This window comes from Falco rusticolus, chromosome 7 (assembly GCF_015220075.1).
Source record: "Falco rusticolus isolate bFalRus1 chromosome 7, bFalRus1.pri, whole genome shotgun sequence".
In the NCBI taxonomy this organism is placed as follows: domain Eukaryota; kingdom Metazoa; phylum Chordata; class Aves; order Falconiformes; family Falconidae; genus Falco; species Falco rusticolus.
In genome coordinates this window covers 63579933-63598262 of record NC_051193.1, presented here as the reverse complement: position 1 = coordinate 63598262, position 18330 = coordinate 63579933, and the positions used below count along the sequence as shown (strand labels likewise).

The following is an 18330-nucleotide window of genomic DNA, read 5'->3' as shown; positions in this document are numbered from 1 at the left end:
GCATTCTGCGTGGAAGGGCACTGGGGAGAAGGGCTGCCGGAGCTTGACCCACTGCCGCTGCAGCGTGCTGCCCTTTCCCTCGCCTTGCTGACCATTTTCATGGTTCTTCTGCACTTTTGGATGGCTGATGGATGCGTCACATGTAAACCCCCTGCCCCTCGTACGCATGGCGTTTGCCTGGCTTGCCCAGCGAGGTGGTTGGGTTTTGGAAGCACCAGGTGCAGCTGCTGGGACTGCTGGTTGGAGAAACATTTGCCTCCTGAGCCCGTTAATTAGCACAGTAACGGTAACTGTGCTCCATTAGCCAACCCATGTGGTCAAGTCCCCTCCCCGTCCACCAACCTTGCCCTTAATGAGAGCTGGAAGGGGGACACTCACAAAACACTGCCTCAGAATAATATTCGGCTTTGTCCGCGCCGGTAACGAGAGCTGACAGGATCACTACGTCCATTTCTCTTCTAATTAGCACACTTCCAGCTCAGCCTGAGCCAGCAGCCAGAGAAAAGCGATCGGACAACCGTACCGAATCACAAACACAAAGAGGCCCATTCCCTGTAATTAGGTGAGACAATCCCTCAGTCTTTTCTCGGCTGGAGCTTGCCGGTAAGACTCTCGCTGTTTTGGTAAGTCCCAGCAACACAAGTTACACGTCTCCCCAGGACACTAATAAGCCCCTAATTGTCTTCCGCTTCACACGGCTCATACCATAGGTCTGACTTGGGGGAATTCTTCTAACGAGCGGCAGCCAGCGCTCCCCGCGCTGCAGACGGACGGGGAGCCGCCTCCCGGGCACCGGCCGGAGAAGGGGGACGGGGAGAAACAGCCAGAAAAGCAGCCCAGGCGCTGGGGCCCAGCGCTGCGGCACGGGGCTGGCGGTGGGGCGGCAGCCACCCGGGGCTGGGGACACGGACCTCGTCCACCCTCTCTCCATCACCGCTGCCCACCTCCTGCATGGTGGAAAGCCGAGTCCAGCTCTCTGCCCGCCTTCTCTGCCCTCGCCTCCGGTGGGACACGGGTTCCTGTGCTTCCCTGCAGAAACGCACCACCCAGACCCAGCATGTGATGGCCAAGATGTGCCCTAAGTCTCTGCTGAGGTTCACCGGGGGCTGCCCTTGGAGAAACGCACCTGGCATGGGCTTTGCTCCAGCGAGGCCGTGGCAATCCTCTGGCTCCGAGTTCAGGCTAGGAAGGAGCACGGGTATAAAGGAGACCCTGGAAGAGGATACGTGCTAGGTCTCACCAGACAGCTTTCCAAAGATACCCACGAAACGACTGAAAACATGAGAACTTCCAGAAGTTGTGGGGTGGGCAGGAGACCCCAGCTCAAATCCCTGAGCAGAACAAGGCAGACAGACACACACTCCCTCCAACTTTCAACCCGACACTTGAGAAACCACCATCAACCAAATTATTTTTTCAGCAAAACATTTCCCCTAATTTTTGACGACAAGCTGATTCTGAGCAAAACATCCCAGCTGATCCCATTAAGGATGCTGAGGGCCTGCAGACCCCTTTGCCGCCGTGCAGCTAATTACACGCTGACCCCTCCTGCAACGGGCCTCGCCAGAAGGGACCGGTCCCCTGCTATCACACGTGCTCTTTGGCTTCGGTGTGCTAAGCAGGGGCAGAGACCAAAGACAGGGTGACAAACTGATCCATGCACAGTACTAGAGAGAGACAGGCACCGGCCATGCCCTGAAAGGCAACTTAGGATGATCGATATATTTATATATAAAAATAAGCCAATTAAAACTAGCTATCACCAATAAGCTATTTTAATAGAGGGGGAGGAAAACAAAATGAAGGCCACAGAACCCAGCACCTGAGCATCCGTGCCCGCTCGGGTCACTTTGCTGGTCTCGTCCCCCATCCTCACGCAGCTGAGGAGCCCCTTCCCACCTTTCCGTACGTCACCTGCTGCCGTCCGGGCTGTTGTAGTAAGTGAAAGATGCCAAATGGCAAATGCCTGGTGCTTCAGAATTAGCTTTCAAATTCTGTGATTACGAGGAAAGTTGTATTTTGGGGAGGGGAATCCTCCCTGGCATCCAAATGCCTGCAAGCTCAAAATTTAATTACCCTATATAATTACACCTACTCATCAGCTATTGGCCACAGAGCCGGCCTTTCAAGTGATACAGAACCAAGTCAAGTACTTTGTCCCCCCAGAGATCTGGTCAATAAATAAGGTGCAAGGTCATTCTTATTACCCATTTTTTCTACTAGCAATTAAGTAAGGGCTTTCAAGCTCAGCCCTCTTCCTCTTTTCTGTTCCTTACTGAGGTGTCTATAACAGAGACAGGCAGGGAGCGTTCTGGCTTCACTGGTCACTGATCTGTATTATAGGAATCAGCAGGCAGGCCAGAGGTCAGCCACACAAACCCAACAAGAAAACGCCTGTTCTGTACATGCATCAGCTGCCTGGAGTCAGTCGTCCTGCTCAAAGGGACATGACAGAAAAGGTCAAGTCTAAAAATCGGTAGTTTCAGTGAATGATAAAGTCAAAATGTGAAGAGACCCTGTTCATGCTGAAAATCTAGCACAATCTAAATAAAAATGGCATTATTGCACATATTCAGTGTGGATTACACTCTATAGAATAAACTGGATCAGCCCATACTTCACTTAAGCTTTTAAATATCTTTATGTGGACTTCAAATCATTAGTCACAATTGACTTCAGGATTTTGCATTTCACATCCTCCTGAAAGAAACCCAAAGCACTGATGTAAGGATTGGCTCGCAGAGGTAATGCATCTCTAGAACAGCTTCAGTTCCAAGAATCACAGTATTACATCAAACCAAAAGGATCCAGCTCTTTTTTCCTTTCCCTTTTTTTTTTTTTTTTTTTTTATTTTCTTGCCTTTTTAAATATCAAGGTTCAACTCTTCTCAGGGCAATGCATATTTGGCATCACACATACAACAGGTTTGGAAGTATTTGGTATGCTAGCTGATGTATATGCTGGGATGTGCACATAGGAACCATGGGGTCTAGTATTTCTGTGGTGGGAAGTTTTTACTATAGTGATTACAGAAATGTGTTCACAACGTTTGCATTTGTTGTTCTAATCACATTTGTTCAGTTCAGAGTGTTGGTTCACGGGAAGTTTCTGTCCAACTGTGATCATGCTGGGCTGAAAATACAGAGGACCTTCTGGAAAATTGTCTTGCAATGAATTATCACTAAAGACTGATTATTTACTGACTTTTAAAAAAGTGTCACTACAGAATGGCATATGAAAATGGAGGTGCAACACTAAGAAGCGAGGATTCTTTTCACGTTACATGAAGTTTGCATGCCGTGTTCAGATAGTTCACTCAAAGACATGACGCATTTCCCCATCACGAGTACCCCTGGTGGCTGGAGTTCTTGCTTAGGAGGAACTCAGCCATGAGGATGCCTGAAACGCCTCTATCAAGACTGGACCTCTGGCGTTTTGAACGACTGCTGGCTCTAGCAGAGTGTATGTATCACTGTGTGGATTTTCTGCAACAGTAATTTGCAAGTTGTCTTTTTCTTTTGATTGCATTATGTCTAAAAATCGGTATCAGCTTATAAGTATTACAGAAATGTTTATGAAGTGTTACTGAACTTGTGGCAGAATAACAGTCCAGGATTTCAGGCCATATGACAAAGATTTAATTTACCTTTTTTACATGCTGCATAGGTTGATGATGGAACTATCTGGTATCACTTCCTCAACATGAAGTGGTTGGCATAACTGTTGTCATGATTTGGAAAAAGTGTTGTTTGCCTAAAACAAATTACTGTGCTTGAAGATGGAGTGGAAGAGATCAGCTGCATGCCCAGGCTGCAAATATAAGTGACGATCCTATTCTTAGAGATATTCAAACCATGATTGAGCCCATGATGATGAGGGACAAAACAGCAGAGGAAAAAATACAAGCTGTAATTAGGACTTAGACACTTCTACAGTATGCTCACACGCTGCAGTTTTGGTTATGCCATCTCAGGCTGTAACAGAAGACAGCTGAACATTGTGAATGTAAGGAAGGTGAAACATAACCATGATACCGAAAACATAGCAGGAGCTGAAAAATCGTGAGTAGTGCACAGACAGCAAAGAAAAAAAGCCCAAACAACTGTTTCTGACAATAAAAGAAATTAAAGGTTCAAAATGGCATTATCAGGTAAGCAGGTTTAAAACAAACAATTACACCCACCCACCCCCACCTTTTTTTTTTTAACCCTTTGTATAACTGAATTATAGAACTCGCTGTCCAGGGGCATTTGAGAGGCCAGAAGTACAGACTAAGACTAAGTACAGACTAAATTAGGACTAAGACAAATTTATGGAGGGTAGGATCTACTGTGGACCAGATTCAACTAAAACAGATTGCTGGATGCTGTGTAAGTTACCCTAAAGCAAAATCAGTCCGTGTAAGCCTTTTGTTTATATCCTTACCTATCCTTCTACAACTGTTTGTAATCAAAGCGAAGATTACAGATAAGATGGGCTTGCAATTTTGACTTGTAATAGCACCTTCCATTTTTATGTAACATCAAAATCACTAAAATAAACCAGAATAAGGTTCAAACATTACCTCCAAGTTGGATTAGTCAGTTTTCACTGATCTGCTACTTCTAGGTGATTTGTTGTGGGGAAATGTGAACAATAGTTGTGAACTGTGGGTTATAGGATTGTTCTGAAATTGTTAATTTCATTAATGGCAAAACACCGAGTTAAATGGAGGATCACATTCTTCAATTGCCAGTGCAACTAGAGTTTTATTTTTATAATGATTAACATGACAAACAAGAATTTCTTCTTAGCTGGATTAAATAGAAAAGCATTTGATACTCCAAGACTGAAGAGCAAATAGGCTTTAACAACTGAATACATTTAACACTGGCATTTAAAAGGAACTAAATACATACTGGGTTTCTTTCCAAGAACCTCACAGTACCATTTAACATACCAACACATGAAAACACTTTATAAAGCAATACATTAGCTTGATTAATATTACCAAATCAAGTTTTGTTTTTTTTTGTTTGAAAATACAGAAGGTTATCAGCAACAAAAAGTCACCTAGAATTTCCTGTATAGATAATATACTGCAAAGATGTCAAGAAGGACATCACTAAAGGAAAAAAACAGGGTTCAATGGGGTATGAAAGCCCTTAGTATCATTTGGATATTGCCAAATATTTATTTACTGATGAGAATGGAGCATCCACAGGCCAAACACCCTGAGGTGGTGGCGTGCAGAAGTGTGAAGAGCGTTACCTAAGTGGCTAAGCAAAAGCTTTTGCATCTCAGAGGACTACTTTGGAAACCCAGATGAATTTGCAAGCTTTCCATTTGTTTATTATCAAACCAGAAAAGAGTAACAGATATGACTACAATTCTCTGGCTAACACACAAAAATACATATAAATATTACCAATAAAAAATGCGTCACTGACTAATCTCTACAGATGACAAATACAAAGCCAATAAATATCACAATTCTATAACACGTGTTACTGGCTGCCCTATAGAATAAAAGTAATAGGCATGTGGTAAAAGGGGTTTTTTGTTTGTTTTTAAAATATATATGTTACTAAAAACTACCTAAAATTTGAAATCCCTTACTGAAAATGTCAGAAAATATACATATACTTCCATGCCAGGCTTTTGCATCTTCTCCTATATTCCTTCTCCTTTCAGATCCTAATTCCTTAATGTGTTGGACCAACAAACCTCTATAAAATGCACAAACTCATATCGGTGACACAGATGAAGTATACCATTACGTTATATATGTATATACATATTATATACATAGGATACAAACTTAAAATTGCATTCAAAATGTGTAATTCAATACCTAAAGCTACATCAACGTCAGTTTGCACCAGCAGGTTTTTTCCTCTGTCTCTGAATTACCACTTTCAGCTTCTCTTCACATTCATCTGTCTTAACCCTCATGTTCTCAAGGGATAGAGTTCCTGTTAAGCTCAGCCCTGCATAAACTGTGAAGCACAGAAATAAATCCATTAACTTTAAAATGAGACTCCTGACATTCCTAAATATTCAGTATTTGTGCAGGGTCTTTCCAGGATGCGGAATTTAACTCCTTAAACTTAGTTAACAGGAGCTGTCCATAACAAGCCTAGTTCTGACCGGTAATAACCAAGACCACAGATTGCAAACCAAAAGGTCACCAGCATTTCAGTACAAAATTAGAGACGTACGTTTGATTAAAAAAATCTCCTCCTCTTTATTGCACACGCACCTTAAAAGAGTCTCCTCTCTGCAAAGACAGAAAAATGCAATGCTCTAAGGACAGCCTGTTACACATAGTATTTCCAAGCCATTTCTCCTCCCAGATGTGATGGCACGCTGGTAAACGACAAGTTTTGAAAAGCCTGCATGCTAAAAATAACATTCCTAAACAGAGAAAAAACCCTGCTCTTCACCCAATGTTTCGATACTATGTTGTGCTCTAAAAGGAACGTATTTACTTATGCTTAAAATGTTGTTTTCTAGGAAAAGGAAAGAGGATGAAATGAAAAATAATTAATCTCTTAAATAAAACAAGCAGTCTAAACATGCTCCTTACCTCTTCTCTGGGGTGAAGATACAGAAGTACATTAACAGAAGGAAAAGCCATTAAACCGTAAGATGAATAAAGCCCAAAACTGTGCTGAAAGATACCAGGTCACAGAAAATTCTATCTTAAAAATTCTGGGTTTGTTGGTGTTTTGTAATTAAAAACATGACACAATGTTATTTTCAGAAATGTTAAGATTCTGTATAAGCAGACCGTCCTTGCAATGGGGCTAACAATCCTCTTGCCCCTTCTTGTAGCACCAACTGAAAATATTACTGCCTTTCAACTCTGTAACCTTCCTGTTTCTAGCTCTGTAAGAAGCTGAGAACTGCAGCGGACTGACAAAGCTCCTTCTTTGTGTACCAGCCAAAGTTTCTGCAGGGACATTTTCCTTCCTGACACAGTAACATCTCTTTATTCCTTACGGTCTGTCAGTCTCTATTTCACTAGAGAACCATTTAGCGGTGAGATGAAGCTCCTGGTACATCAAAGGTCTGGAGGTCCTCCTTGGAGTACCAGACACGCTTCTCTGAAGGCAGCGAGGAACTGGGCTTTAATGCTCAGACCACACTCAGCTTCTACACTAGAAGCACATGCTCCTGCTGAACCACAGTTACTGGTCAATCCACAGCCCAAACGATGCTCAAATCTTTTAGCACAGGAGCTGCAAGTAGAAAACTTGCATCTAAAGCAAAAGACACACAAAACGTGCTTCATGATGCACACTGGCCAGTGTCAGATCTGCTGTGTGCTTCACACAGGTGCTGCCACTGAGAGCCATCGAATTAAGGACACTATGGCTGTTCGCTTTGAACAGCTGATTGAAACAGGTAATTCTGTCACAGCGTGTCAGGGCCAAGTCTCCCTGTTGGACACCTTTGGTCAGACGAAATCTGAATTCCAACGCAGCCCACTGCGGTCCTTGTGACCTGTGTATGCAACGTCTCCCCCGTAGAGGGGTGAGCTGTGGAAACACAAAGAGGTCTTTGCTTCTGAAGGTCTAGAGCAAGAGCTTTGTACTTCTTAGCAGTTCTGGGGTTCATCTGGATCCGTGGTATGGAAAATGATCTAGTTGGGGTATTTTTGTCCAAACTCCAGATGTAGCAGCTATTTTTTGGGTTTCTCTAGGATGTTCAGGAATTTCCCTCGAGTCATCTCTCTAGCTGAAATCACAAGGGAGAAAAAAGAAATTAGTATTTTTTAAAAAGCCAAGAAATGCAAACAGTTGTATAATTTACGGATTTTAACCAGGGGATAAAAAATTAGTTTAGATTTGTGCTTATACCAATAGTGAGTAAGAATTAATTTATTTATTTGGTTTTTAAGGCAAAAAATAAATAAAACTGCATTCCATCTTGAATTCCTGACATCCCAGAAATGCAGGCAGGGCCTGGAATCCTCTAAACTCAGCAACAGTTCCCATAGGCTGACTCATTCCATACAATCTATGCTTTCTATTCCTACTGTGTTACGCTCTCAGAGCATCTCTTTTTCTCTGTACTATCCATCTCTGAATCATGTAATCTAGATTTCCATCACTCTATCTCACAGCAATTGTTCCTGGATGTTATAATCCGTCAGAGATTATGGAACTCTCTCTTTCTCCATTTCAGGATTATTGGTCCCTGGATGCTATGATCTTCAACAGAAATTAGACAGCATTTTCTCTCTCTGAGCAGTGTCAGTCCCTGGATGCTGTAATATAATGGGGTTTATATTCCTTCAATGCAGTTCATCTATGGATGGTGTAATAAAGTAAAGTTTATAGAGCTTTGGTCTTCTCTCTCTCTCTGCATTGTCAGTCCTGCGATGTTTAATACAGCGAGGCAAGGTTTATATGTCTCTCTCTCACTCTTGGCACCATCAATCTCTGGTAGCTGTATTACAGCAGGGTTTACACAGCCACTTTTCTGCACGAGACACTTCTGACTTGTGAGCCCATAAGCTCACGGGCTGGCAGAGCAGCCCTAATAGTAGCTTTGTCTTGCAATAGCAATACAATGCATCAAAGACAACATGATTAGCAATTGAACCCTAGAGAAAAACAACCTTCCCACCAGTGCTCTCCTTCATTTGTTTTTTTTTTTTTTTAAATAAAGGTGTAAGCTTTGTGCTGGACTGACAGGCATCAAAACATGGAGGCTTTTATTCACAGGATTGATGAAGGCATGCATGCTTCCCACACCTAGCCTAGAGAGACTCTGGAAGGAGATGGGAATTCATTTTCTACTTTATCCATTCAATTCCTGACCTCTCTACTGAGAGGAACAACAGAAATGACAATTAGCATAAAAACTGGAGGTGGGTTTGTTGCTGATGTTGGGTTTTCTTTTGACATTACTGATGATCTGTTAGAACAGAACTGAAAAGGAATAAAAATGTTCAGCTTAAAATACTCAATACACACCCTCAGGTAAAGAGGGTTATTCTTTACCTAAAGGTTAGAAATTTGTGCCTTAAAGCCTCTTTAAATTAGTACCTTCTAATTTGTCTTCCAAAATTGTACCACAAGGTATTGTCATCAACAAGATCCCTGTAAAACAATTAACGGTATTATGAACTGTCTGGTACATATTGATATTCATAGGCTGCAAAGTCCACTGCTGTAAGCGGAACATGTTTCAGACTGGCTGCAAATTCAAGCAGCTCACTCCTTTACTCGCTTGGTTCGTGCCTCCAGCTGTGAGCTGTATCATCTGGGATCCATTCCCAACTCTGCTTCTGATTCACAGCATGAACCACCACAAAGTACTCATTTGTACCTCTACTTCCCCATACACAAGGTAGCTTGCATCTTTCCAGTGCTGCTGAAGTGCCACATGGATAGAAGATGCTGCAGAAGGGCAGGATGGGATTGTTATTTTGCCAGGAACTAAGTTGTTTAGTTCATTTGTGAACTAAATTTAGCACAAAGAACACTATTAAATAAAAAAGCAATTTTTAAAAATTTTCGGCTAGGAATAGATTTTCAGCGCCGGTTCTTTGACACCTCCCTACCTTGCACCATCAACAATGCGTGGTTTTAAAACACTCTTATTGGAGAAAGCACAAAGCTGAACTGCAGTTTATAGAGTGGAAAGTTTTCTGGAGTGCAAGTCCCATATAGGAGATATACGAATGCATGACAATTCTGTTCCCACAAAGAGGGCTGCACCCTATAAATCAGGCAGAGCATAGACTCCTTCTGTGCGCTGAGTGAAATTACTGTGGGTTGGGGGTTGCTCCAGAGCACGTGCCCTCCTGTTCACTTGTCATCGGAGATGTTAACATTTCTGATTAATTCACAGACCTCTCATTTTATTCTTCATTCCTTTATCCTTGCTATCCTGTTCTGCTGCAGCTTAAAGATTCTTACCGACCTGCTACAATAATCACCGCCCGTTTCCCCCCCCAACCCGGTGAAATTGTTTAGTGATGCCAACCGCGCTTTTAATTTGCAAGACATCAGACACAGAGGTAATTTATACCAACATCTGTTCATTTCTGACTTCTGAAACAAACTCGCACATGCTGCTACAAAATCCCATTAGGAGCAAGAGACAGCCTTCTGCTATTCTGTATTCCTCTTCTCCCAACATACTCAGGCTTGCATTGGGGCTTTATTTTTAAAGATATGCCAAACTAAAAAAAGGACCTTACATCTTTGTATATGTATGAAAATGGCCAGGAAATAACATCGTGATATCACAACAACATCAACAACAACAAAATCACAGCCAAACTAAAGGCAACTTTCCACAAACATTAACAATCTTGTTTTCCTTGCTTCAGCTGCTTGTCTTATCTGCTAAGAACCACAGTTCAATGTGTTCCTGGTAAACACAGGCCAAATATGTATTACATGGTATTGCATTCAAACGTCTTGGCTATTCCCACCCCTTTGTTCCTCTTTAATCTGCACTGGAGTATGATTTGAGCTTGGGTTTCGCACAGAAAAGGCTCTAATATTAGAAACTGACTCCTCTGCTCAGCATTGCTTCTGATAAATGAATTCTTAATAATGGGAAGATCATTTCCAATGGGGCCTTTTGGAGGTTGCTGGAGTGAGGGAAGAGCTTGTGAATGAAGAAACCATCACCCACATTCTAAATATGATTGCAGTCTAAGAGAGACAGTAAAACCTGCCTTAAACAACTACCCAAGGGATCAGCAGAAGCCAGTTGCGTAGCAGACAGAGGTGGATTTTTTAATTAAAAGGTTGGACAAAACTGTAGTGAAAACCTTAGGGATTTTTTTTCTTTAAAATGGTTGCTTAAACCACGGACTTCAAGTGAAGAGAGGGCTTGAGTGTAGGTTTCATTGTACCGGCAAACAGACGCTACAGAGGCTGCGCAGCACGAAACAGAAACATGAATCTCCACGTCAAGTCACGATTTACAACCTTGCCTACGCCGAGCATCTACTACAATAGAAAAATCAACAATGGATACGATCGCAATAGCTTGGATACAAATTAATCTCACCTACCAGGGAGGAGGAAGACGATACCGCAGCCCCTAGAAAAACCACTTTAAAATGTTATCGGCACTGGTTACAGTGGAAATTGAGTGCTTGAATAGACTCTTTCAGAGAAACGTATTGAAAAATGATATCAGGCTATTATAATTAACATGAATTAAGTTTGCTGCCTGGCAAGATCAGCCAAGCCGATCTCAAGAACAGGTATTGGGTAGGAGAGGCTGGGGCTGAAAGGAGAAGGAAACACTTCTACTTGATAGGGGAGCAGAATAAGGTTTAATATAATCTCCTCTTTAGAACTTCAATCCCTCAATCCCTCATTTAGCCTTGTTGCCTGGGGCTCCTTTTCTACTACAATTGTCCCCAAGCTGCCCCTCCGCAGTAAATTTTGTGGTTGCTGGTTGAAAAGATTCAGTAGTACAGATTGATTTCCTACAAGTGAGGAGATGAGGGATTACCAAAAGCAGTCCTGGTTAACAAGATTGGGTGCAGAATCTCCTGCTAGAGCAGCCCACTCTGCCAATGCTTTGCATCCTTTCACTATGACATATGGGTTTCATTACACAAAGATTTTCCCGATTTTAACTTGGAGGCGATTACATTGGAAACTCAGAGCTATCTTTACATCTGTAGCAATTTAAAGGTTAAGTAACTTTTAATCAAATGACAAAGACTCATAATGTTTTTTCCTCGATTGAAAATGAAAACTGCTGTTCCGGATATTCCTTCTGGTGACAATTTAATTAGAAAAAAACACTGGACTGGAGATTGGGGTCCAGCCTGATTGCTCCCCATAAAAAGCCTTCTCACACGTATGACAGCACAGGACATACTGTGTCATAAGGTCTGGATAGCCAGGAAATAATGGAAGGATTTACTGCTATAAAAACAGCAACGAAAACAGTGATTTACACTTACATAAGCAACTTTCATCCAGGAGAATCCCTAAGCAACACACATATGTAAACACTTTTTTAACACAATATACACTTCAATGCAAAAGCACAACACACTTGGTGATATAGTCTACGCAAAAGATGCATGTGACAAACTGTATTTATCACGCATTTATCACAAACATTATACCCTCACTGCTTACTATTTCTGGGCTTATCTAAAAGCCTCGAAACAAAGCCTGTGAGCATCTTCAAATCACAGATATTTTTAAATGAAGCCACCCACTACAGAAGCATTTCTCTGCCTTTCCCCAAGATGTACAACTTACGGGATAAATTTGACTGTTCTCCTCCTCTGACCCGAAAATGTAGCCTTGTTGAAATATAAAGGTCTTACTACTAAAAAACCCTGGAAATACAATTAATGTTCTACAAACAGAACATGGGTTTACCCTGAAATACCTTATAGTATCACACTTTGCATGGTACATTCTTGACTACAAAAGGTTATTTTAGGCACTGTCATACTTTGTTAGCTTATCAGTTATTCCTCCCATTCAGCTGTATTTACGGTAACTAAAGAACTTGGTTTTCAACATGGAAGGATTCCTTTAAAGTACTAATCATGCACCCTCAAACTACTGCTGTTTTAGGACTACACAGAAAACAAAACTAGAAAGGGTTTATTTCTGAAGGACTATCAGTGGAAATTACCAGTTCAGAGCAAAGAGCAGGAATTGCAGACAGACAGTAGAACACTACTCTGGTTTTTAACCCTTCTGTCACAAAGGTCTGTTGCATCAAAAATTATTTCTTTTGTCCTCAGACACAATGTTAGGATAAGATGACCAAACCGTTCTTTTTCTTAGTTGGTAGGACATAAAGGCCTAGAGGAATCTGCCTGTGAGGGACTGTGGGAGTCTGGCTTGACTAGACTTGTGAAAGCCAATGGCAAAGCCACATCTTTTGGAGGGGCTCAACTACTATTGCATTTGGAAGGGAAATAAAAAGAAAAATCAGTGACAGGAGTGGGGGAGAGTGAAGGCAAAAAGGCAATCTAAACCAAGCAAAAATATTTAAGATTGACATTATTACTGAACAGCCCTCAAAGAAAAAAAAGAGGCTTATGTCAGACAAGACCAACAGATTATTATTAATCAGCCAACATAATGTGAACTTCTATCAGAGAGAAAGAGATCTGTATGGCCCACTTTCTGTCTTGAGACCAGACCCCAAAATCCTACCACCGCCTCGATAGCTGCTAGCACCGGCTCATTCCTCTTCCTTCATAAAAAGGGCTCCAATTACTCTGCTAATGGCCTATTTCTGTGACGTAATTGTCAAATGAATTGTCTGTGGGTCTTTGACAAATACTTATCAGTGAATGCTACACCAAGCGCCATCTCGGGAGAGCAGCCATTAGTGAAAGCAATGTCGGTCACCTTTACTGAAGGTAGAACTGGCACATGCAGATACTCAGATGCGTACTTCAGGAATGGTTACATTTACACTGAAGACCAGCGTAACCATCTAGCATTCCTGAAACACATTTTTTCAGGTAAGATGACAGAATCAGCACAAACCTCCGTGTGGAATAAGCTTGCATTACTGTGGCATGTTTCAATAATCAATATCAAAGCACTTGCAAAGTTTATCAAGCTTCACAATATTCTTGAGACATACAGTGATTTAATTCCCATCTTACAGATGGGGTCACAGCCTTAGTGAGGAGTGATGTACAGATGTATACTAAAGGAGTCAGCAACCATGCTAGAATTCAGGCTCTGAAAGATGAGCTCTGTCAAGTCTTGCTGCAGCATTTTAAAATATTAACACCACCCTCGGTACAAAACATCACGGTCCTTCCCTTGGTGAATGAGACAGCAGAATCTGCCCTTACTTCAGCTGTAGTTCAGGAGTCTGGCATGACTTGCTTTGCAATGCCAAAGAAGGTGGAGGCTTGCACAAAGCCAGGCTGTGAATCAGAGCAGGTGAGGCACATGGACCGCTCCTCCCAGCGTGCTAGGTAAACAGGCATCTCTGACAGAGAAGTGGTAAACAGCTGAGGCTGACAAAGTTTTAAACCACTGAAACAGGTTAGCGAGTGTCAGCTAGAGCCTTAAGAATCGGAAGCAAATACCTAATGCTTTCCTGAATCATGAAATCCTCATGTGACCTCTTTCCACCGTTTTTTTCCACCCACAGTAGTGGTGTTTTATCATATACCTGATAAGAGATCTCAGAGATCATTCAGGATTATCCAGAATGGTGATAACAGATCTGATGCAGATTAAGAGATCCTCAAAAAAATGTTATTGTAGCTATCAATAAATACTAAAATTATATCCGCTCAAAAAAAATTAGAATCCTTCTCTGCAGAATAATTTACCTTGTTCTCCTAATCAGATTTCCCTGCCTTGCCAAAGGCAGTACCATTCTGTTTGCATTCGGTTGCACACAATGATGTTCACAGAGCTTCGAATGCAAAAACTACAAACCATATTCATTCACACACAGATGGGCAAAGCCAGTCAATGAAAACACTTGAAACAAGGGGCAAGGACATCCCTGCCAATGCCCAGGGAGCTACTAAACTCATGTTCCAGGTCATGGATATTAGGACCCGCAGATATTTTGTCCTGAGTGACCCCCCATATTAAAGGAAATTCATACAGTACCTCCCACTTCTAGGAGCTGACTGCAGCCAACATCCTGTGGGGCCAAAAACCTGATCCCTTTGACCCCCAAAGCAAGGAAAGAGTTACATCTTCCCTCTGCGAAGCCAATAAAAACCTCTCTTGATTATAATTTAGATAAGAGCCACTGGATTGAATAATAATGTCTGAAACTCCCCTGGCTGTTTCACCTTGAGACGTCCATCACTGGGTTAAACATGATGCTAATTGCATTTGGATTGATTAATTTCTCTCACTCCTGTCTATTCGAATAATGCTTAACAAAATAATCACAGCACCCAGAGCCAAATCTTCTCCGTCAAAGGAATGAAGCCATCAGAACCAGCAGAGATGAAAGAAATGAAGATGACCCGTAATTACTGCTACGGTGATATCATTACCATATTATAGAAAATGAGTGTATGTGGGGGGAGCGGGGGCTGCGATTATTATTTATTTTTTAATGGAACCTCACATCCCAAGAATACAGATCTGACACAGTGGAGCATACAGAAATACAGAACTAAAAAATTACTGTGCATTAAATTGCAAAATACAGCGAACACTGGGACTCTAGGTACATCAAGTGTCTGACACTGCAAGCTGCTGTTTATTCACTTCACTATTTTTTCATTGCAATAATACTTTGTATATGACTAGCACAGAGATTTAAGATGCCTACATTCCCCAAAAGATCCTCAACTATCTGCAACAGAACTCGCCCATAACCCTGATGCTAAAGCCATTCTCCTTTAATATCATTACTTCGAACACTAGCTTTCAGATTTTAAAACCGCAAGATCTAACTTGATGCTCAAAGAAAAGCTAGCGTGCAAGTAGTTTTTCTTCTTAAATGCTGATTCCTATCTGAAGGCAGTTATAAATTCCAACACCAGCTGCAGCAGATCACTTTCAACCATTCATTATGCTGGTTCTGTAAAGATATCAAATGTATCAAGTCTGGAAGAATTTAAACTAGGATTCGGAAATAAATTAAATTTAAAAAAACAGAGAGGGGGGAAAAAAAACCCAACCAACAACAACCAAACCAAACCCACAACCCTAACATCAAAACCAAAGGCCTTCTGCTCCTTTTATTCTCCAAAATATACTCCCAAAGCTCCTCTCATTTGAGAAACAAATAGCTTGGCAATTGTATGAGATCTTCAGACACCTGTGCACTGCAATTCTAATTGTGGTTTATACAGTTCACTTCTCTCAGTGCTGCTTATGTCTGCCCCCTAGTCTCAGACCAAAGACAAAAAAACCCACACACAACTAGCAGCTTAAAATATTTATTCTGGAATAAAGCCAAGGTCAAATACACACAAAAATTTCACATGCCAAAAATGTCAAGACCTAAGACCAGGTGCTGACTCTTGAAGCTAATTAAACACAGAAAAATGATGTTTGAGTATTTCGTAAGGCTTAAAGAAATTTAAGTTATGCTTCTAATATTAAAAGCAGTATGAAAGGCAATTTTATATCAAAGTTGAGGATATTTTCAAGTATACCTGAAAGGTAATTTACTAGTGTAAGCTGTCACTGGAACAGCTACAGCTTGGGAGAGCTCTGACCACCAAAATCCACAGATGCTGGGGGCAAGTAGCAGGATAGAAAAGGGGGCACGTTTTAACAAGAAGCACCCTAAATGTTATTTTTTTTTCCTACCTGCTTGTACCAAAAGGAAAATAATCTCTTCCTGGCCTCCCAACCCCTGCAGCAGACCAAGATCTCTTGATAATTTAGGTTTTCCCACGACAGTATCTCAAAGAAGAATCTTCTTTATTGAGCAATGCAGAGAAAGGAGATCAAAACTGCTCAAGAACTCTTGAGCATAAAACACATGAAGAAGCTGGGAGGGCACGCTCTACAATGAATATAAAGCCGGGTACGAAAGGTCTCTGGGGGTGACCAGCACCTTCTCAGAAGGCACAGAGGCAGCAGTGCTGCCCAGGCTCCCACAGAACAGTGTGCCCCTGCCTGTGCTGGGGAGCACGTATTTACTGGTTGGGAGCAAAACAGGTGAACCTTGAAATTAACAATTTTTTCAAGTCTTACCGGTGGCCAGGGCGCACAGGCCATGGCAAAATCTGAGCCCTGGAGCCAACAGGAACAGAGAGATTAAGAGTTATTAGGAGTAGAGAGAATTACATATTTACAGTGCAGTTACTGAAAATAATCGTGTAATGATTATGTAAGTCCCTATATTCCTTTTGGCTAATAATGTTGGGATACAAGCTGTATGGTTATGCAAGCCTGGGCACACAAATCCAATCACAGACATCAAGGCATGTTTACAGGGAGGCTCGCAGCTCTGGTTCTCTGGTTCGGGAATGGTATGGCTTCCTTGACCTCCAAAGCCCCTGTCAGTAGGTTAGCTAATGGCTTGAGCTGTGAAGCAAAACTGAATTTTTAAGCTTAACTTCTGTCAACGAGCTTCAAGAAGAGGTATCTGAGTGAAAGAAGGTGATACTATGGTAGTCTGTATTTATTTGTCCAGAGATATGTCTTTACTTTAAAAAGCAGTCTAAATTTTTAAAATGTTTCTAATCCCAAGATTCCTTATTGAAACATTTTTCCATGTAGATAAATGCAGCCCTTGACACAACAACGAATTACCAATATTGAAGATGTCTATGAAAAAAAGATTCACACTTTTTATGACCGAACAATATTACTTGACTGACATGTGAAGTCAACCAAGGTTCCTTTTGCCATCAGTACAACAATAGAACACATTAAATTACATAAAGGACTCCCATAATTTCCAAAAATCCAAAACCAATTGTATGACCAAATACAAGTAAAAGACAGAAATCTCAGTGCTTCAAGGCCAAAGTCTCAACCTTAGTTAAACCAGAATTATAAAAAAGCAGCAATATGCAGTTTATGGGCTAAGAAAATACCTTCACAATTGCCCCCATAATTTTATTCTTTCCTCCACATGAATCAAAGGCACTTTCTTTAACGACTGCCCTTATCCCTATTCTCATCCTTCCCAGTATATTCACTGCTTGCTTTAGTCCAGCTTTTTCAGTTGTATTACCGACCAGTTTCATGCACTCTGCCTGCCACAATCCTCTTCTCCTGGAACCAATACCCTGAGCTGAGGAATACTTCCAAGTCCAGAAGAGGGCTCAGGGGATCCAAAACCATCTTTACTAACTCCAGGCTCGTCACAAGACATCTGAGGAAACACACTGATTTAGAAATGTTACAGCTTTTACAGCACCCAAATGCTACTAGAGTCAAGTTCAAATGAATATAGAGAAAAAAATATATATGGAAGAGTTAAGAATCACAGGAAAATTGTTGTTACTCAAGAGAACCTATCACTAGTTTTAACCTGACCTACTTGATAACAGAATTGTAGTACCACTTTGGGCTGTTTGGAATAGATATTAAATATAAACAATGCCGGCTCTGCTACAATTACCACAATTCAGCTGTTCATGAGCTCAAAGTCAAATAGGCAAGGCCCAGCTGTAAAAGCAGATGTAAAAGATGCACTCAAAAATAAACCCTTCCAGACCCGTGAAAAAACATGGGAACATTTTTCATAAACACCCTCATGCTTCTAGTATCCATGGACTTGGAAGAAAAACGTAAAGACATGATTCGAATACGAGAAGTACAGAGGTATTGGACTCTGCAGAGATCTCAAGAGAGGAGCGGCCAGAAGAAACTCCAGTTTCTTGAAACCCAGAAATGAAGCATACTAGTCAATCGTCATTCCTGA

At 41.5% G+C, this 18330-nt stretch overlaps 1 protein-coding gene across 5 annotated transcripts in view; it reads right to left on the bottom strand.

Moving 5' to 3' along the window:
* Window positions 1–18330, bottom strand: part of LIN52 (lin-52 DREAM MuvB core complex component) — a 62103-nt gene that overhangs the window by 10652 nt on the left and 33121 nt on the right. Inside the window, exons 6-7 of one of the 5 annotated variants that reach the window (XM_037393841.1) lie at window positions 9039–9092; window positions 4729–7722 (exon numbers count right to left, since the gene is read on the bottom strand). The exons of 1 other annotated variant lie outside the window; for it this stretch is intronic. In XM_037393841.1, the coding sequence (XP_037249738.1) occupies window positions 7667–7722; window positions 9039–9092 (110 nt within the window). In that variant the 3' untranslated portion in view covers window positions 4729–7666. 3 more of the 5 variants (XM_037393843.1, XR_005105219.1, XM_037393846.1) reach the window with 3 other exon arrangements.